This window comes from Protopterus annectens, chromosome 8.part0 (genome assembly GCF_019279795.1).
Source record: "Protopterus annectens isolate FY-2018-M chromosome 8.part0, PAN1.0, whole genome shotgun sequence".
Classification (NCBI taxonomy): Eukaryota; Metazoa; Chordata; order Ceratodontiformes; family Protopteridae; genus Protopterus; species Protopterus annectens.
The window spans coordinates 1490856692-1490878842 of NC_056741.1; the positions used below are offsets into that span (position 1 = coordinate 1490856692).

The window sequence follows — 22151 nt, forward strand, 5'->3', positions numbered from 1 at the left end:
TAACATATACTCCATTTTGTTGGAGTGGTTTTTGAAGAAAGTGGGTAATTCAATGGACTGATTAATATTGTTAATAGAACACACTTTAGGGAGGAAGGATGAATTGGTTCGAAGAGAAACTCTGTCAGAGTGAAAGATCAAATAAGGGTGCTTGATGGAGAGAGCCTGAAGTTCAGACACTGCCTAGCAGCAGTAATGGCTACCAGAAAGAGAGTTTTCCAGGACAAAAATTTTAATGGGCAAGAAGAGGCAGGTTCAAAGGGGGGCAACATTAATTTAGATAGCAACAAGTTTAGACTCCAAGGTGACGTAGGAGAAGTGACCGGTGGTCTAATATGAAAAACTCCTTTTAAAAAGGCTTTACAAAGTCTGTGAGCCATGATAGGAGCTCCACATTCTTCCACATGGAAATTTGAAATGGCAGCCAATTGAACTCTTAGAGTAGCAGGAGAAGCACCCTGATGAAATAAGTCTGTTAAGAACTCTAATATCTTATTCAAAGGAGCTATAAAGGGATCAACGTGGTGTGTATTCGCCCAGAATACAAACCGTTTCCATTTGCTAGTATATGTTTTAGTAGTGGAAGCTTTATGCGAAGCCACTAATATATCCTGGACTGCTGGTGACAAGAGATCAGACCTGGCTAAGTTGGAATTGGAGCAGCCAAGCTGCTAGATGGAGTGACAGGAGCGGGATGGGGAACCCCTGACGAGTGAGTCAATAGATCTGGCTCTGGGTCCAGAATCCAGGGTCCCCGAATGCAGTGAATTTTCAGGAAGGGAAACCATATTTGACGAGGCCAGAATGGAGCAATGAGGATTATCGTCCTGTGAAGGTTCCTGGCTTTCTGGAGAAATTTCGATATCAGAGGAAATGGGGAAATGCGATAGGAGTCCCGGGGCCAATCAGAAACCAGTGCGCCCTGGGGACTTCCCTGGAGGGGTAATAGGGCAAAGTAGCTCCTGCATTTGGCATTCACTGGAGACGCAAACAGGTCGCAGGAAGGTTGGCCCCACGCGAAAAATCCTTTTCGCCACTGACTGTTTTAGAGACCACTGCGGTAACAGAATTGCTCTGCTCAGCCTGTCGGCTATGACGTTGGATGACCCCGGGATGTGCGTTGCTATTAGAAAGCGACCCGTGGACTCCGCCCACTGCCAAATTCTCATGGCCTCTCTGCATAGTTGATAGGACTTGGTTCCCCCTTGTTTGTTTATGTACCAGACTACCGACATGTTGTCCGTCTGAACTGCAATAGTCCCTAGAGGAAGAAGGGGAGCAAAGTGTTGCAACGCTAGAAACACTGCCCTCAACTCTAGAACACTGATATGCAGATTGTACTCCAAATTGGTCCATTCGCCTTGGACTGTCTGTCCCTGAAAGATGCCCCCCCACCCTATCAGGGAAGCGTCCGTGGTCACCGTGAACTGTGGGCGTGGGTAGCACAAACGGCCTCCTGGGAAAGGTTGCACGTTTGGAGCCACCAGTTTAGATCTGTTTTGCAAGTCTTTGTTATGAGAATCTCGTGTGTTAGAGGTAGTTGTTGAAATGACCATTGAGCAAACAGTAGCCATTGTAGAACTCTCATGTGCGGCCTTCCCAGGGGAATTGCAATAAGGGAGGCTGACATGAGGCCCAACACCTTCAGTACTAGTTTTGCAGGAGATTTCCTTGACAAGAGTAGAAGACGATGTGAGTCTGCAGTGATAATATCCTTTCTGGGGAAGCCTCAGAATTAATTGACGGTGTTTAACTCTGCTCCTATGAACAAGATATTTTGTGATGGCTGAAGTAAGGATTTTCCAAATTTACGGAGATCCCTAGGTGAACACACAGTTGAAGAACATAGTCTCTGGCCTGCAGTAGTTGACGCGGGTGGTGGCAAAGGAGCCAGTCGTCCAGATACGGAAACACCTGGAATCCCTGACGCCTCAAGTGAGACGCTACCACTGCCATGCATTTGGTGAAGACCCTGGTGGCTGAGGTCAGACCAAAGGGCAGGGCTCGAAATTGAAAGTGACTGGCTCCCAGCCGGAAGCGCAAATGATCTCTGGATGCCCTGGCCATTTTGATGTGGTAGTATGCATCCTCTAGATCTATTGAGCACATCCACTCGTCCTTCTGTAAGAATGGAAGGATCGATTGAAGCGTGACCATTCGAACTTTTCTTTCTTGACGAAAGTATTGAGGTAGCTTAGGTCTAGAATGGGCCTCCAGTCCCCTGTTTTCTTTGGAACTAAAAAGAACCTTGAGTAAGTCCCGAATCCTTGCTGGTCCGCTGGGACTGGCTGGATGACTCTTTTTTCTAGCAACTTTGAAATTTCTAAAGCTGCTGGCTCTCAGATGGGGCGGTACATCTGGGAGTCTTTTCCTTGGAATGGGATAGGATAGGAAGGGTATGGAGTAACCTCTGGTGACTACGCTTTTTACCCACTTGTCTGTAGTTATATCTTGCCAGGCCTGAGGGTATAAAGCTAGCGACCCCGACTGCCTCCAGAGCAGGACAGTCGGGCCTCCTCTCAGGAGTGCTGGAAAGGTTTACCAGGGAGTGTTTCCCTGTCACCTTGATGTTGCGGACCCTCTGCCGCCAGGGCGGCGTCTTCCACCTCTGCCCCTCCTCTGCCTCTAGAGGGGCATCACCCTGTGTGCCCGAGAAAGACCCTTGGGGTTTTCAAACCACATTTTCCCACCGCTTGCCCTTTGGGGTACGGTCTGGTTGGGGTGGAAAACGGACTCCGACAGCAGACAGAGTCTTTCCCTCTTGTTCACACCGGTAAGGGTCTCCTTTACCTTGGGGCCAAAAGAGTGGCACCGTCAAATGGGGCGTTAGTAAAGGAAGACTTGAAGGCTTCCGCAAAGGAGCATAGGCGCATCCAGGATTGTCTACGAAGAGCAATCGCTGAAGTTGCTGCCCTACTCGAACCTTCGCCGCGTAAGAAATCAGCCTCATGGACGAGTTAACAATCGATGTTAGGGTATTAAGTTGCGCTGTCACTTTCTCTGAGACAGCTGCATCTGTAGCACCCTGGAGGGTATCTCCCAACTCTTTGACTAGATCCCTCTGCAGACGGTAAAATGGGTCAAATAGTTCAGGGACCGCATGGAAAAAGCCGCTGAACTAAAAATGCGCTTCCCATATCTATCCATCGCCCTAGAATCTTTATTAGGCGGATGGACGGACGAAGAAGACTCCGACATCTCCTTTTTCGTGGCTGCAGCCACCACCATAGCGTCTACTGGAACTCCTTTTGTAAGGTAGGACTTATCCTGAGGTGCTGTGATGTACTTGTTCGGTTTTCTTGGAACAGGTTCCACTGTGTCATGAGTCTCCCACGCCTTCGAGCAATAAGTTCCATTAGTTCGTCGAAGGGCGGAGTGACCCAGGAGGAGGAAGGGCGAGCACCAAATGCCTTCAGCAGAACTGACTCATCCTCAGAAGGGGGAAGGGACTGCCAGTCACCTCTCTGTTTCAGGATCTCCAAAATGTCTGAAAAAGAGACATCTTCTGAAGGTGACTTAGGGGACCCTCTGACTCATCTAAGTCAGTATCAGATGTCAAGGATTCCTGTGGAGAATCCAAGTGTCTCCTCTTACACAGTCTCTTCCTAGGGACTTCCTCGGGGAGCATCCAAGAAGCCTCGAGGAAGAGGGGCACCTCCAGGGGTGGCTGAGGCACTGGTGCCCGACGCTTGGATGTGGCCGTGGGTGCAGATGAAGACAAAGGCCCTTTATGGGGAGGAGAAACTGCTTCCACTGATGTGGTTGTCTGGGTAGACAACACCTTCCTCATCAGGTCGAACGCTCCCGGGTCCCGCATCGAAGAGTCTCCCGGTTCAAGAAATGGGAAGAATCCCGACACGGGCACCGAAGGCATCGACCCCGAGGACGGAGCCGAATCGATCCGCGTCGAGGCCCCGAGGGGGAGAGTCGGAACCGACACGTCGGTTCGACTCTCGGCCCTGGAACCAAGAACAGACCGTCGGCTCCGAGACTCCAGTACCGGGTCCGACGGAGTCGAGGTGAGGGGAACAGACCGAGAAAAGGACGGTTCTGGACCCGAGGGCTCCACAATCAGCAGATCAGCCTCTTCCGGCTCCAAAGACTGAATCGGTCTCGGAGGAGGAATGGATGGAGATACAGGAAGGCCTTCAAGTTTCGACACCAACTGGGTGGAAACCGAAATAAGTTTAGAGAGGGCCGAATGCTCCAACAACTTCTGCACCACGCGATCCACATCGACATCCGAAAGTTTGGAGGAAGAACGGGTCGAAGGAACCAAGACGGAGCCGACCTCAATATGGCGAAGGAGGGAGCTCCATCACCGGTTCCAAGACTCGAGGCTCAGGAACCGACACCAGTTGAACACTCGGCCCCAAGTCTGTGGAACCGGTGATCTAACCTTTGAAGAAGAGCTCGGAGCCGATGACTTAGGCTCCGGCGTCTTCGATTCCTTAGAGGACTTCGATGCCTGGTCAGAAGCATCCAAAGCCTCTTGGAAAGCCGGTTTCAATAGACCTCTGTCCATCAGTTTCCTGCGCCTATCTGTCATGACCCTCCCACTAAAAGAGTGACAGATGGAGCAATCCTCTTGTAACTGGAGAGGGCCAAGGCAGTAGACGCAGGAACTATGGTTGTCAGTGACCGACATTTTTTGGCCACACTGACAACGCTTGAAACCAGACTTTGCCTTCTCAGACATTGTAGAATAATATACAACTCCAGAAAACACAGCCAAATCCGAGAAAAATTAGTCACAATCAGGTAAATGTCAAATCCGGTAGGAATTTGTCTCAATATGGAAAGATGTGAAGGGTGTAGGCCCCGATACAAAACTACCGAAAAATAAGGTTAACGGTACCAAAGAATTACGGAACCACAACACAATCACACTTGTTAATACTGATAATATCAACTAGAATAGAATTCTTAATAAAATACAACAAAAAAAGTTATATCTTAGCTTAGAAACTCTCGAGCTAGCTCCCAACGATGCATATGCAGCAGCGGCAAACTAGATCTGAGGTAAAGGCAGAGGGGGATTGTGGGTATTAGATTGTCTCGAGCTTCTTCTCGATGCAGAGCTTGCAAGAGGCCGGCACGGAGCCGAGGATCGGCTCCGAACCCATGTGTAAGAACAAACGGCGAGATTGAACACTATCACATTATGATGCTAAACAAGTGTGATTAATAAATATAAATAAAAATAAGGACTTGTATTGAAATCTTAGGAATTTCTGTTTTAAATATTGATTGAATGTAATTAATGATTTAATCAATTTAGATAAGACTATAAATAGGCATATTAATGGATGTACTGGTTTATCTGATAAAGTCAAGTGGTAACGAAAACGCAGTGTGTGATTTTATTAAGGCGTTCATATGTATGGAGTGTTTGGCGTTTTGGATTAAATAAAAGGTTATACAACAGTTTCGTGAACTGGTCTCTGTGGTGGCGAGTGGATTTATCCGTTATCTGCTTTGTTTTTGTATGTTTTATTCCCCTGACGACTTGACGTCATGGAAGAAGGGACAGCAACCGACGCAGGACCCAATACTTTGTTATCAGGCCGACTGAGGGATACCTGAAAGCAAATAACCCAAATGTAATGACTGCAACAGTGAAACATGAAGAACATCAAAAGTATTTAGCTACAATAAGGGCCTGACGATGAATAGTTTGGGCATTGAACAAAGCACAAAACCGACAGCGAGGTACGTTGTGGTCTGGGCCTAAACAGGTAATGCAGTAAGCATGAAAACCTCAGTGTGGTATTTGCTTTCCACAGGCGAGACAATTGTTAACTTTTTCTGACATCAGTTAGAGCAAGAAAAAAGGATCCCCAATGGGGTACTTAGCTTTAGATAACTTCAGGATGATTCTATTTGGAAACGAAAACTCAGGTAGCGGCCGACTGGCACTCATGCGAACTGCTTCTGCTTCGGGCTCCTCAGCAAGAAAGACTGATGTAACGGCGTCAGCTGCCTGTTTTTATACCCCTGACGACCTGACGTCAGTCCTGAAGTGACCGCAACCGACTCAGAAATACTAAGTGTCTGGTATTCGGGCAGACTGAGGGCTACCTGCTGGCAGATAACCCAAGTGTGATGACGGCAACAGTGAAACATGAAGAACATCAGCTCTTCACTAAGAACTCTTTCTTTGTGGCTGCCACCACCACCAGGGCATCTAAAGCAGGCCCTTTGTTCCAGTGAGGTCTGTCCCATGGAGTAACTAAAATCTTGTAAAACTTTCAAAGGTATGGACTTCCTCCACATCTGGCTCCTTCCATGCCCACTAGGACACCAAATTAGTAAGCTTGTCTACTGGGGGACAACCCAAGAAGTAGATGGGACACCTCCAAAGACCTCCAGAAATACCAATTCCTCTTAGAACACGGCTCTGGACATCGCTCCTTTTGCCAAAGTAATACCAGGATGTCCCCCAAGGAGAATTCTTCCAAGTTGACCTTGAGGACCTTCCCCTTTACCAAAATGTATATCCTCAGTGATAGACTCTTGTGAGAGTCTAAATGCCTCCTTTTACAATTGCAATCCAGGGAAGATTTTGAAGCTGAAGGAGAATTACTAAAATAAGTGGAATCGGACAAAGCAGCTACAGCACGGACTGTTTAATGTAAGCGCTTTCGGTTAAGGATATTCCTCCACCTTCTTCAGACATATACAATACTAAACACACAGCACAGCTTTTTATACATAACAAGCAACTAATTAAACACAATTGAAATAATTAATTAAATTAAACACTTGATTATCTGCAACCCAATAATTTAAAGGGCTAACAATACCTTTAACCAAGTACATGATTTTTTTTTTTTTTTTTTTTTTTTTAAATATGATAATACAGTTAACTAAACCATGTTCTCTACATGAATGTCTAATAGATAAAAATCTGTAATAGTAAAATGTTTATATTACTGAAATATTTATAATAAGATTAATAAAAACAGGACAGTAACATCAAATCCAACTAATGTCTACACTCCAGCATACATGTAAATATGTTATTATATAGAAGTTCTGTGCAATTGAATAGCACAACATCCTGTGTGGAGAACCCAAACTACTTCATACGTGCATCTGCATGTGTTATCTATAAAAATACAAATAAACCAGTAATAAAAAAATAAATAAATAATAACAATAGTAAAAACTACTTTTTGTTAATAAAATTATCACTATAAAAAGAAACCAAATATTTGTTACATGTGTCTGTCTAACTCTCAATTCATACATAAACCATAGAGATGTTATCCCAATGGTGAGAAAGAGTAATAACAATCTCATCTCTTCAGTGCTTTTAATTTGAGAATGCATTTAATAGATGCATACTCATTCAACCCTGGGGGTAAATGGGCAAGTGTTCTAATTTGCCATAAAACCTCCTGATCTGAAGGAGGACTTATACTGTGAGACTTGTCAAAGACCACTGAAGATGGCTGTCTGGGAGGGACGGGATGATGAGGGGGGAAAAGGTACTGCAGGCACCACAGGGGATCAGGATGGATATGAGTGAGGATGGGATACCTGTTCTCAGGACAGTGTAGAGCTTTTTCAAATCAATGGTCCTGAAGGGGTTTTTCTTAGGATCAGAAGATCCCAGCACACAATCCTCTCCAGAAGTCGTCTGGCTTGGTTCTGAAGCAGATACTGGTGCTGAGCTATCTAGCACCGATAAGCAAAGGGGAAAGGACAGATTCAAGAGTCTCTGAGTCAAAGCTATTCCCTGTGAGCCGACTCGGCTCTGTGAACCCTAGAAATCCAATGCTGTTGGAGTCAAGTAGGTAAGGGACACTGTTGGGACAGAAGATGACCAGCTCTGACAAAGGAATGCTGTGAAAAAATATGGAGCCCAAGCCATCAGATCCAAAGGTTGGATTAGGGAAGAAAAAATCAATTGACAGGTGGAAGGGCCTAGTCCCAGCATCCTGGGTGTGGGTGGAGAGCGGGAAGGACCCAAACCTGTATCTAGGTCCTCAAGAACTTCCACATCATCCTGTCCACACCCACGTTGGAAAAACCTCCTCGATGACCATCAGACCTAAGCAAGGAGGCTGATGGCAGCCTGAAGAACCCATGAAAAGACTTCTCTGACTGCAGAATAGGAAATTCAAACCAATGGATAGTCGGCTCCTGAGAACACTATCACGGGAGGGGGATAAGTGATCATATCCAAATGAGAATATCTAATCCAGTGGCTTAGGTAACTTAGGAACTGGACGCATAGCCCCCATAGGATCTGGAGATTTTTCCTTGATTTTTTTCCCCACTGGATTTCTCTCTTCTTTCTACCGCCTCTCTCTTTTTCCTTCTCCTTCTCCTTCAACTTCTCTTCCTTGGACGTCTCTGTTGTTCTCTTGGAAGAGGGAGACAGCAGGAGGGAGGACACTGATTTTCCCACTGATACAGGAAAAGGACTTTAAGTATTAATTTGGATCATTGGTCTGAAAGGGCCCTCAGCCCAAAAGGAGCAAAAAGCTCAAAATCCTCTTGACGATAGGCTGCCCCCATACAATAGATACATCAGGTATGCGGGTCCTGGGGAGAATTCTGTCAATGTAAGTGCATGACTTTTTACAACCTGAAGGCTTGTCAGACATGCTAAAAAGAAATTCAGAGGGCAACGATAACTGCAGTCAAAGCAAGTAAACAAAGGATAAAGCAATGCATTAATTTGCCATAGATAACAGCTAACTATAGCTAAAGAAAGATGCTGGTAGATTCTAGCCATATACACTATAAATTCCTTATTTGTTTGTTTTTAAAGGGCTAGGGGAAGGACAGAATGGCAGGAATGCCAAGTTGAATAACTACCTATTTGTAAACAATTTCCTACTAACAAACTACAAACCAGATTAACAAAAGACCTAAGAGAATACTCCTGTAGGGTAGATAACCCAAAGATTTCAATTATTTGAGAAAATCTCATTGTAACGTCACAATACTATGCTGAACCCTGGAGACCATGTCTGACAGAAACAAGTGGCAAACAAGACCCGAAGAACTGTCACAGAACAGGAGGATTGTGGGTAGGGTAAGGAGCCTAAGCCTTGGAACTAAAAGTCTGAAATTTACTGACTTCGGATCCAACATACCCAACAGTGGTTTATCTTTCCTTGTATCTTTATTCCTGTCCACATAAAACCCAGTATACCTATGGATGTCCATCAAGTGCAACAAGGACTCACCTTGGTTGTGAATGCCCGTAAGCAACACCGAAAGCGCAAATTATTAAGATTTCACTCAGTAGCTACCTTAGTTATAAATGATGCATTATCCCTCAAACAGACCCCTCTCTCAATTTGAGAAACATATGGAAGGCAGACTTACAAGGTCTGCAGTACGGAAATCCTTTTAGCCACAGTTACTAAGAGGGTTTTCAATGTAACAAACTTTAAATCACCAATGGCTGCTGGTTCAAAAAGGGTTACTTTCTCCAAAATAAAGGACATTCCCTAAAGGAAGGCCCAAAAGAAATGTGAATCTCAAGAACACTCTACAGACTTAAAGGGATGCAAAATAACACTTCTCCCCAGTATGAAAGCCAGCTGCACCTTGACTGCTAAACAGCAGAGTTCTGAGTCAAAGATTTTGGTCAAAAACTGAAAAACTTTAGAAACAGTATCCAAGAATGGGTCAGTGTTATTGCTGTGCAGTCCACATGGGAAATTTTCCTAGATATGCTTCTGGGTAGAGGGTTTCAGAAGATGAAATAATATCTGCCATCTTGCTTGAGAACCTCTGGTCCCTCGCTTTAAGAAGAGGAGCAGACAAGTTGTCAACTTCAAGCCACAAAGGTTTGGGTGCACCTTCTTTCATGGATAAGGCAACATATATTTCTTTAGAATCAGCCTAAGGATGAGGTTCCACCTGAAATCTTTGTAATACTGGAAAACACACCTGTCTGGGCCAACAAACAGCAAGTTAAATGACCCCAAGCCCTAGAAGCATCATCACAAAAAATGGGGAAGAAACACTTAGCAGCCCTAAAGACTGATCCTTCCTCAGTGCATCCCTGCTCTGTTCAGTGAGCACATGGATGTGACAGAAAATCTTCCTGCACTCTATGTGCCCTAGAGATGCAACCAGATCACAGACTAGAGCATCCTAGCTCAAGAACAGAATTCTAAAAATGGTCAAACTGAATGATCACTTGTGGGACATCAAAAGACATTGGCTGAGTCTGTCTATTGTAGAGTTGACTACTATGGGAACATATATCCATCCATCCAAAACCCCTTTCCCATTTTTGCACATTGGTGCGTCACTTAAACAGTGACAATCCTCGACAGCCAAAGTTAATACCGTCAGGTGGCTAGCCTTGCCATGGCTGTTTTTCCATATCACATCCTTGCATGCACATTCACACTTATGGCCAGTTTAGTGCGTCCAATCCACCTACTGAACATGTCTTCGGAATGAGAGAAAACCCGAAGCATCCAGTGAAAACCAACGCAAGCACAGAAAGGACAAGCGGACTCTGCATAGAAGGCATCCCAGCCGAAAACTGAACCGAGGAATCTCTTGCTGTGAGGTGACAATGCTATCTGCTACACCACTATGCCACCTTTTGTGAAAGTGATGGAGGGAGTGTGCTCAGGACCACCCACTTTCAAACTCTCACAAATGAACAGGCAGAAATCCAGGAGGCAGAATGTCCTGGAATGCCTGAAAGATTAGCAGGATCATTCTCATCTCCAGATCAGCCATGTGCAAGGACAGCTCCTGAGAAGGTCCCAACCCTTGAAAAGATTGTTCAATGAACTGCTCCATCCACCCTAGGGCAAAGGTATCTAGTGACTGTGGCTGAAGATGTAGGAACAATGAAGGGAACATCCTGAAAAAAGAATACTCGACACCAGCCACCAAAACAATCTGCTGTGACGAGTCTTAGAAATTCCAACCAGCTTCCACACAGAGTCGACTGTAAGATCCTCTACCAGACAGCATTACAAATACTAGGGATGCCATACGTGATACGCACTAGCAACAGATGGCAAAAATCTGAAAATACTTAACACTGTGAAACCAGGTATAAAATTGTCTTCAATGTGTTGAGTTCAAACAGAGATGACCTGGGCAAGATTTGGTATTGACTATAGTTCCAGTGAACAAGATTTCTTTATTAATTTCTCCAAATCTTTTGGGTTTCTAATGCCATGATAGGAATTGACCCCATTCCCAAGTCAAAGCACGATTAAAGTTCATGAAATTAGTATCGTTTCTTTCTTTGATGTCAGCCAAAAGTGCTCTTCACAGCACCTGCAGAGTGCCCAGTAATGATTCCTGCAATTCGTACAAAGTTACATGTATTGGTAACGTATCTAAATATGATTGCAGATTCTTTTTTATAAGACCCATTGCTCCTACTACTATTGGGACTGTCTGGGTATCTTTCTTCCACATCGCTCTCATTTCTGCCTGCAAATCCTGATTTCAATGATCAATGCTGCTTTTGTCTTCTTTTCATGGACCACTATATCCAGTTTTCTAGCATTTCTCATTTGAACTGTTGGTAATGGATGATCCCTTGTGATGTAAACTTCATAATTTTCTATGATGCTTTGTGGATCATGTTTCCAGTGTTTTTTAGCCACTTTAATATCATAATGTTTACACAATCCCCAGTGCAACAATCTTGCCACATTATTATGCCTTTCAGTATATAGTCCTTCTGCCATTTGTATGTCACAACCAGCAACGAGGTGTGCGATTGTTTCCAATTCAGTTTTACAAAACTTACATTTGTCTGTTTCTCCAACATGTTCAATGGACTTAGTAAACAAACGTGTATGTAGCCCACTCCCTTGTGCCACCAGTAATAACCTTTCATCTCTTGGTTTGAATTAGTCTCTCCTTAACCATTCCTGCATTCATTCATGATCAACATGAGGTTCTTCCAGAAGTTTTCTCGACTTGCAACAATATTTATGCATTTTCCACATTTCTTGCCTTCTCATCTGGTCCTTAACCTTATATTCTTTCTTTTGCTTTTTGACACTATCAGTTGCTGACTGATTTTTATCTACTTCTGGTTTGATTTCCATTCCTGCTTGATGCCAATATGCTTCTGCTAGATTAAGCAGAGAAGTCATCTTAGATTTATTCTTCTCATGTTTCAAAACTTTCACTAGGTTTGGGTCTTGTGAGGTCAACAGATATGTGTTGAGTCCCATGATTGCAGATCTATACATGTAATCAATTTCAAGGAGGCCCATTCCTCCTTTGGAATGGGGAATATATAATCTTGGTATGCACTATTTTTTATAAATCATTTGGGGAGCATGAAGTATCTTGGTATGCACTAATTTTTATACATGATTTGGTGAGCATGAAGCATCCTTTTGTTTTCCTATCTAATCTATCTGAACACCTTTTGGGACCAGTCTATCACTCCAAAACTGTAGTTAGGACAGGAAGAGCAAATTGGAACATATAAAGCTATGTCAAACCCAGAGCTGTTGGACATGCTACACCTAAGGAAATCCCAATCCCTCTGAGCTACACGCTCTAGGGACCTAAACCTTGTCACCACAATAAACAGGACATGCTGGAGGGATAGATTCCTGTCCCAGAGACTTCCCATACTCTGGAACAGGCTACCCATCTATGTCAAGCAAAGTTCTTCATTAGCACTCTTCAAGAAAAGTCTTGAGTGGATGGGAAATAGGAAATACACCCCGGGGATCACTTCTGTCTCTGCGCGACAGAGGCACAGGAAAATAACTTTCCTGGGTGGCATAAGCCAGGGAACCTTGTTGGCTAGGTTTACGAAGGCCCTTGGGCCGATAGCCTAGTACCTACCTATGAACCTATGGACTCTTATTTTTATGACTGTATGTGCACCCATTTCATTGTGTAAAGTGTGAAGTTAATCAAGGTGTTAAAATACAATTCCAGGCATTCTATATCACTAATACTATTAAGATATCTCCTTTTCCCCAATTACAACAACCAGTCAGTATCTAATGCCTACCGATTAGCATCTGACTTAACTGTAACTAATCTATTTTCAACCCTAGAACACATACTGGCATAGCAGCCTCTAGACTGATATCACCAGAAGCCTTTAACAGCCATTGTAGTCGGTGGGGTGGTGTAAGCACATCCATGGAACCGACTCTCAAAGGCTAGGGAGACCAGTCAGGGCAATGTCAGTTTCCTAGGTTCCCTGCTTAAACCTTGTACGGTATGCCTGCTTCATCATCCACTTCTATGAAAGGACACCTAAGGTAGAAGGCTGTTGTAAGTCAACAAGTAAAGTAGCCTAGTGGGCAAAGGACTCCAACATCTACTTGTCAAGGCAGGCCTGGAGTACTTGCTACCTTCTTTTCAGTATTTTCTATCAAAAATTAGCACGGTTCCCTCAGAGAATATGGGGTCTCCCCAAAGGAAATGTTCTCAGTGGGAGGCTGAGGCAAGGTTCTCATCAGAATCTGAATACCCACAAGATGCAGTAGATAAACCTTCTTCAAATCTGGAATCATCAATATCATCCTCAAGAGTCAAAAGAATCAGAAGACTACTGGGGGTAAATATCCTTTTGTTTTTCCCAGGAGAAGATTCGGGAAGAACCAGGGAGAGAGAGGCATATGAATCTAGTTATGGTGATCAAATCCTCACCAATCTAACTAGGTCCTGTTTTCAGGCCTGAGTTTGGGAGTGGTAGCTGATAGTCCTAGGCTGAGCAAGATGGATGCAGCCTTTTTATGTCAGGCCTGAGGCTTACACTGGAAAGCAACGTTCCTGCTTGGGCAGGACGTGTAGACATATGATAGACAATCAAATTGTGAGCATGGTGAACCGAGACAATCTCCTGATTAGAGACTCTGGATACGTCTTCATCAGTTTAAGAGCGCTCGTCAGAAGCTGGGACCTGTGAAACAGCTCTGGACCCAACCAACTAGCAAAGTCCTTCATCTTGTACGGACATAGAGAGACCCAGCAGCATGTCAAACTCTGAAGAGGTCTCAATAGAGGCCTGTGCCACAACCTCAGTTGTCAGAGAGGACTACAAAGGCATCTCACCTTCTTTGACTTTAACAAGCCTAGGTGGACTGGCAGATGATGAACGAGTGGCACCTGGTACCCTAAATTTTGGGCATTTTTTCTTTTACGCCTAGGGAAATCAACCTCAGCTCAACCAGCAGACGTAAGTATGCAAAAGCCCTAGTGACTTGCTGAAGTGTTTAGCTGAAATCTCAGCCCTACACTTGACTGCTGTACTGTTAAAGCAAGCACAGAACCTAAAGTTACGCACGTTGTGTTCTGGGTCCAAACAAGTTACACAAAAGGAGTGAAAGTCCCAGCATGGTACCTGCTTGTCACAGTGGAGACAGTTATTAACTTTCTCTAACATTAGTCAAGAAACATTATGAGAAGCTCCTCAATGGGGTACTTAGCCTTAGACGTCTTCTTCTCTGGTGCGGACCGACCGACACACTGACTAACACTCTGATTCGGGCTCCAATGGCAAGAACAAACTGAGGTTACGGTGCCGGCTGACTCCCTTTATACCCAGATATTTTATTGTCAGTCAGGACATTCCCCAACCTCAGGAGGAGAAAATTATCTGGTGGTCAGGCTGGCAAAAGGTTTCCAGGGCAGGAAATTCCAGCATTTATGACTGTAATACTGAAACACGAAGAACATTTGACCAATTCTTTCATACAGTGTAGACTACCATTAATACTTTGCATCAATCAAGAAAGAACTACATATATGTCATGGGCTGATGTCTACTTGTATAAAAGGAACATAGCAATACCCCCTGAGAAAGAGCAGTCAGCATGGCCAGGGGAAGGTACAAAATTCAGAATGTCAAGGTGAACATCAAATCTGAACTGCGGCTGAAATAAAGAACATCCAATACTGCTTCAGATACAATCATAATGTACAGCTCTCATCTGTCAAACAGCCTAAACCAGTAAATAAATCATAACTTTGCAAGACATCAATGGCATCTTGGAAGATATATTTCGTAACACTCAGTGAAATATTTATAAACTTAATTCTTGTTATTAAACTTTCTAACATTAGGCCATTTAGCATTTCTAGAAGGTTATAAACTTCCTAGTAGAAAGATACATGCTGTCACTGTCTGTGTACACATACGTGCTGTCACTCCAGATACTTTTCATACCCTAAGTCTAAGTAAAAAAAGTTTACAGTCCAAAGCATTCATGCTGCTAACCTGGGAATATCTGTGAAATAATCTACGGCAGCACAGTACGAATCTTTTTAATCATACCAATTGACTTTCAAAGCATTATGACTCAACATTTGGTTGCTTTTTTTGACCTTTCTAAGGACACTACCTGGAGCATTTGTTATATTTACTGCACATGCACGCAGTTATGACAATCTGAACCACCTGATTATGTCAGAAAACAGCATGCATATCTGTGAAAAGTAAAAGTAGTTTGATAGGAAACTGCATTCTGTACCTGCATTTAGCCTAAATGTAGTATTTCTATCTGTAATCACATTTCTCTGAGCAAAGGTCATTTAAATACAGTTTCACTATGCCAACAATCATTTCCATTTTACTGTATTCTCTTGCCTTTAAACCATGTCAAATCTACTTATTTCAATGTTTACACATTCTGTGAAATTATTCTAATCTTTGTGTGACCTGCATATGTGATTAAAGGCTGTGCAAGATGTCTTTTTGTTCTTGTAGCAACACAACTTGCACTGGGTGTGATGCCCGACTGCTCATTTATTACCATGCATTATCTTCAAAATAATGCAGTTACCAGCAGTGCAGTTTATATTTTTGTTTCTTTCACTTGCTTTGAGCAATATTTCATCCTCATTTTCACTCACAGCCATCATTTTACACATTTCCCATTCATCACTTATACCCTTAAGCTAAATACTTAAAAGTTTACACACAGCCAATGCTCTTATCAATTATCATGCCTGAGTTATTTAGCAGCCTGAGTCCAATCTGATCACTCGACACCATATACAATTATCACTCTTCATACCATATACAATTTCATGTCTTAATCATGAATCGTGCACATATCGAAACTCAAAGTCTTTGGCTCTGTGTTTCTGCTTAGGTGCATACAATTCCACATACTCCTGAAGCCACTTGACTTTAAGTGAAAAACAAATATACCAAAGATATTTCCATCAGAACTGCTAACTTTTGTTCTTCCTTCTCTTTAAGGTTGAAGGCGTCAATTATCATTACTGTTTTCTTGTCTATGACATGAATCTACCTTTCCTGGCTTCTCTGCAATTCCACCCACAAGGAAATGCATTTCAAACTTCTGAATCCAGAATTTCCAGTTTTCAGACAAGGTAACATGTGGCTTCAAAAATGTGGGTGACTAAAGTGAAGACATTCTGAAACAAAAAGAAAAGCTGCAGCATTGAAGATAGGTGGGTCGGTAGTCTTCCTAGTGAGAAATGGCACCTATGTCTCTAATGGACACAGGCAGCCTGTAAACGGTTCAACTCCCAGGCCTTTGCTTGTAAATGTTTCATCTCCCAAGCCTCTGCTTACACTTATCAAGGGAAGCAGAACTTGTCAGAGATTTGGGATGCGTGGCTAGGCTTAATAAGGCCCTTGTGGTTGTTAGCCTAGTAAACACCCATGAACATATGAGCTATATGCGAGCACGAGGTGCAAGATGTAAAATGTTACTCTTACTTGAAAATACAACATTACTTGTTTCTACATTAGAAGTATAAACATTTAAAAATAAATTTTTTCTTTAATTTTAATGCCGAAAATCTACATGTAAATGAATTATTTTTGTTTTTTTAAGTATGTGTGTTTTTATCATCTTACAGGTTAAATAATACAGTTCAATTACTGACTGTATAAGTTATGCATTTATATACTCTAATAATTTTGAGTATTCTTTTAAGGTGGATTCTGAAAAGCTCCTAATTCTTTAAATTTGTATATTCTTACAGCTTTTATTGTTAACCAATTTCCCTTTGATGAATATTCCTCTATTTTCTCAGCTGTATAAAACAAATGGTATAAAAATAGAATTCAAAATGCCCTCCAACAATTTAGGCATCTTAGAAACCTTGCAAAACTCCATGTCAAACTGGATAAGCAAACATACTATACTAACATAAAAGACAAACTAAAAATTGTCTTTTGGCTTCTCCCATTAGGGGTTGCCACAGCGGATCACTGGTCCACAGATTGATTGGCAGTGGAGTTTTTACTGTGTCAAGTTGCCAGCCCGGCAGCCAACCTTCACAGAAGGCACACACACGCACCTACTGCATGTCTTTAAAACTCATTCGACCATAGGGAGGACATGAATACTCCACAAAGAAGGCGATCCAGCCAAGAATTGCATCGGAAAACCTCTTGCTGTGAAGTGACAACGTTAACCTCTGCACCACAGCAGCCTGCAACATACAATACAACATATAAACAACCCAAAACATTTTTGGTAATCACTAAATAAACAACTCCACCCTGGCAAGACCACTAGTCCCTCTCCAAAAACAGATGACATGAAAGACTATTCTCACACAGTTTAATTCCTACTTTATACAATCAATATTATCTCTCTTAGACACCAACACATCTGTCCCCTCACTCTACCCCTTATCCAATCAAAACCACCCACAGCTCTTCAATTTTAGCCCAGTACCTACCTCACTAATAAGGAAGTTGCTCCTTAAACTAAAAACTACTTCTGTAGTTGCAGAACTACCATCAGACTACCTAAAAATGGGTGCAGAAGTCATATTCTTCCCTGTGTCCCTACTGATCAATAGTACATAGCAGAAAGATACGTCACATCACTGTGGAAAAAAATCCTACATCATACCACTGCACAAAGGCAGCACATCTACAGACCAATAGTGATTCTGTCCCCCCCCCCCTCTCCAAAATATTAGAGAAATGCATCCATAGGCAGCTGATGCAATATCTAACTTCAAATAACCTGGTCTCAGAAACACAACATGGCTTTAGGCCCCAGCACAGCACCACTACTGCCTTATTACATTTTCCAAATATAATAAATCGACATAGAAACGATGGTCTGCTTGTGCCCACCAAGTTCTTAGACTTATCAAAGCATCTGATACTGTCTCATACCAGCAACTGATCGTTTGACTCTCCTTGACAGGACTTTCACAATACAATACTCTTTGTTGTGGTTTCTTAGTTATCTGTCTGGAAGGCAACAAACCGTTAACTGGCAAAAACTACTCATCCCTTCAACTAGTTACTAAGGTGTCACTCAGGGCTCTATCTTGGGTTCTCCACTATTTAATATATTTATTAATGACCACCACACCTCCACTCACCAAGCTACTTTAGTTCAGTATGCAGATGACTGAACATTAATATGCATGGCCTCAACAATAAATAAGCTCCAAGCCATTACCTAAAAATCTTTTTCCTCTGTAGAAACTTGTTTCAAAGAATCAAACCTCCCACTCAATCCCAAGAAAACTGAGTTAATTCTTTTCACCTCAAAAAGCTGCTAACATCAAAAGCAATCTTTACCATAAAGTCAGCAAATAATACTGTCATTAAAATGGGTATTCACAGTAAACTTCTAGGTGTTATAATAGATGACAATCAAATATGACAGTCATATACTACACACCAGAAACTAGGCTCCCTTTATAGGATTAATGAATTCCTTTCAGATACTGTAAGAAAAACTCTAGCCACCACCTTCTAACTGCTGAATCACTTATATGCTGCTCCTATCCTAACATAAACAACACTCAAAGACTTGCCTCCTGCTACAATAAAATATCTAAATTTGCCACCAGTCTCCATTATAGGACCCACCATTTTAGCTTAAAGTAATTAAACTGGTTTGAACTGCACAACTGTCTAACATATAAAAAACTGATTAAAGCACACAAACTCATTTATCATCCAGAAAAATACCCTGTACTACAAAACTTATTACTACCCTACTGTCCAGCAAGGGACCTCCGTTCTACTAACAAATTCTTATTACTTACAAATAAGTCAAATAATGTTGCAGGAGGCTCACTCTATTCCCATTGTGTTGCTAAACTCTGGAAGAGTATACCCATGCAAATAAAATTCTCCAACAAACTCAGTAGTTTTAAACCACTGCTTAAACATCTTAACCAATCCTGGTCCTGTACATGCTCATGACAGGGTTAAAACTTTTTCACTGTACAATATTATCCAAATACTCTCCTTAAACAATGTTCTCAACCTCATACTGAAATAACAAAATTTTTATATTTAACTGCTACTTTTTCAATCCACAGAGTTGCACGTGTGCTTTCTCTTTAGTATCCCCCCCCCCTCTGCAAATCTTAGGATGTGTATGTACAAATGTAACTACTGTTTGTGTATAAATGTAAATAGAAATGTAACTACTGTTTATGTATAAACGTAAACAGAAAAGTGACAGTTTTGTGTCTGAGTAGAACTTAATATAATGCAATGTAAGCAAATGGAGCATTTCTCCCCGGGCTTCCACTGAAAATGGGTACTACACAGACAGACTTTCTTGGGAATCAAAGACAAATAAATAAAATAAATTATTCCTTCCCCAGAATTATACCAAGCTAAGAATTTATATTCTCTCAAATATAACACAATGTTCTCATTTGCTTCTAATAAAACTACAGTCACTTCCAATAGTAATATAGTGAATAACCCCATTTTTAAATCAATGTGTTTGCATAAATAATTTTAAGAATTAAATTATATTGAAAGTAATTTGATGCCAATAACCAAACTGTGTTAAACATCACTTTTAACTTGGTTATTTTATATAAATTAATTAATAACAATTTAATTTTGTAGTTACACTACACAGATGCAAAATACATTTTCCCAGTTAGCCAGATATTCACTGTTATATTTACTTTAAAATAAAAACATTAAATGTTAAGATCCATTAAGTGTGGCACAACTACATTATTCTGGGAAATATAAGTCTGGAAATTTTTAAATAAAACATTTTATACAGTACATAAACAGTAGCGTTGTCGCCTCACAGTAGGACGTTGTCCCGTTCAATTCTCAGCTAGAGCGTCTTCTGTGTGGAGGCATACGTGAATGGGGCGTGCCTTCGGTGAAGGTTGTGTGTCAGGGCTGGTAACCCGGTATGTAAAAATCCACTACCAAACATTAGCGGACCGGAGTTCCGCTGTGGCGACCCCTAACCGGGAAAAGCCGAAAGACACAAACACAAACAAACATACATAAACAGAATCACAAAATAAATGTTGCATATGTTAGAACTGTAAAGACAATGTAGATGCATACTGCAAACAAATGTTTGTTGAATGTACAAAACTTGAAATTTATCGAGAGCAAATACAAGCTTTGGGTCAAGCATTATGGCCAAACAACTTTAAGCTTACAACACCAGATTTTATATAAAATTCCTATAGCAGCACGTATAAATGTTAATAATTGCTCCCATTTTGGATGACGATAGTGATAACAATGATAAGAACAAGAAAGAAACCAAACCTAAATTAACAGAATTTCTGTTGTTTCTTCAGGAAGTCCATGATATAGAAAATGAAATGATAAAACTGGCAAAATAAATTAAAAAATGTTAAATTCTGGTCAAAAAAGTTTTGGAAATGTATAACAGTACTGCCACATGAAATGAATGATGGATTTCATAGTTTATACAGACCAAGAATTACATTTATGGTGAACATACACATACGTAAATTATTTATTAGTTCAGCAGTTAGTAAGATAATATTTAGATAGAAGTCTAAGAAGCAAAAATTTATAAAAAAGCATAATAACGATCACGCATTAAATGTTACATAGTAATCACAAACTAACATATATAACCGTCTCAATCAATAAAAAGAAAAAAAAAGGGAAACAAACAATAACAGTATCCCTGAGATGGAAGAAATCAGAAAATAGCTTTAAAACTCCCAAACACAACCAAGAAAGAAACCATTTTGACTGAGTGAAGAGGTAACTGACAAGATATGCAAGAAACAACAGATTTTGTTCAAAACACTCTGAGACGTCATATACTCATCACTACATAAAAATGCTCCCCCTACTTCCATAATACCAGCTGAATGGAATACTTTTATTCTAATAATGTGATCTTTTGTGATCTTTACTCTCAAACCAGACACCAGTCAACCAGAGAGGGGAAGAAACGCCATCTTAGGCTGTCATTACATCCTCAAGTTGCAAGTGTGATCCATTTGTTAGTGAAATCTACCTCCAGCAGATGATTCATTGATAATACAACAGACACAAGCAGATGCTCTGTGTGGGTTGCGGGCCTATACAAAGTGCAAGCCAACCTGTTGCTGGTGCCATTTCTGCCAGCCTTGGAAGGGACTACAATAGGTAGGTCATAACCCCTAAATACAGAGTATACTGGGACTGAAAATTTCAGAGCAGATCTCTAACTCAAAATTGAACAAACTGGCAACAGGAAGAGAAGGTCCCTGTGTCCCTGCAAAGGGGGGGGGTCAGAATGGGTAAAAAAAAAAAAACAATACTAATATGGCTTGTGAAACCTTTCTCTTTCCATTTTTCTTACAAGTCTGACAAGATATAACATAATTACTTTAGTTTTCTTGTTATGACTCGTGGTGGTGGTGCTGCGGTAGCGTTGTCACCTCACAGAAAGATGCTGTCCGGTTCGATTCTCAGCTAGAGCGTCTTCTGCGTGGAGACATACGTGAATGGGCGTCCCTTCGTTGAAGGTTGTGCGTCAGGGCTGGTAACTCGGCACGTAAAAATCAACTACCAATCATTAGCGGACTGGAGTTCCGCTGTGGCGACCCCTAACCGGGAAAAGCCGAAAGACTCAACAACAACAACTTTAGTTTTCTTGTTGTGAGAAACACAGTATCATTTACAACTAGACTATGGTGATCATGCCAAAAGCCTTACACTACTTCAAAACTTACCTTAACTGTGTTGTGCATTTCTGATGTCATTAGGTTCCTTGCAGCCACAACCACGTCCTGACACTTCTTGCTTGCAAAGTGGGTATTAACATTTCGGGCATACTTCAACAATGCTGTAGCATCATTTTTCAAGAAGTGAATATTTTTGAGGGCTTTCTCAAAGTCTTCTGTGGCCTTGATTACCTGGTCCAAAAATTAAGACATTTAGAAAATAATCACTTTCAGATCTG

The 22151-nt window shown here is 41.8% G+C and overlaps 1 protein-coding gene across 1 annotated transcript in view; it reads right to left on the bottom strand.

Moving 5' to 3' along the window:
• Nucleotides 1-22151, bottom strand: part of ZW10 (zw10 kinetochore protein) — a 727093-nt gene that overhangs the window by 476276 nt on the left and 228666 nt on the right. The window contains exon 9 of the mRNA XM_044081067.1: nucleotides 21922-22104. Within this exon, the coding sequence (XP_043937002.1) occupies nucleotides 21922-22104 (183 nt within the window). The remainder of the gene's footprint in view (nucleotides 1-21921; nucleotides 22105-22151) is intronic.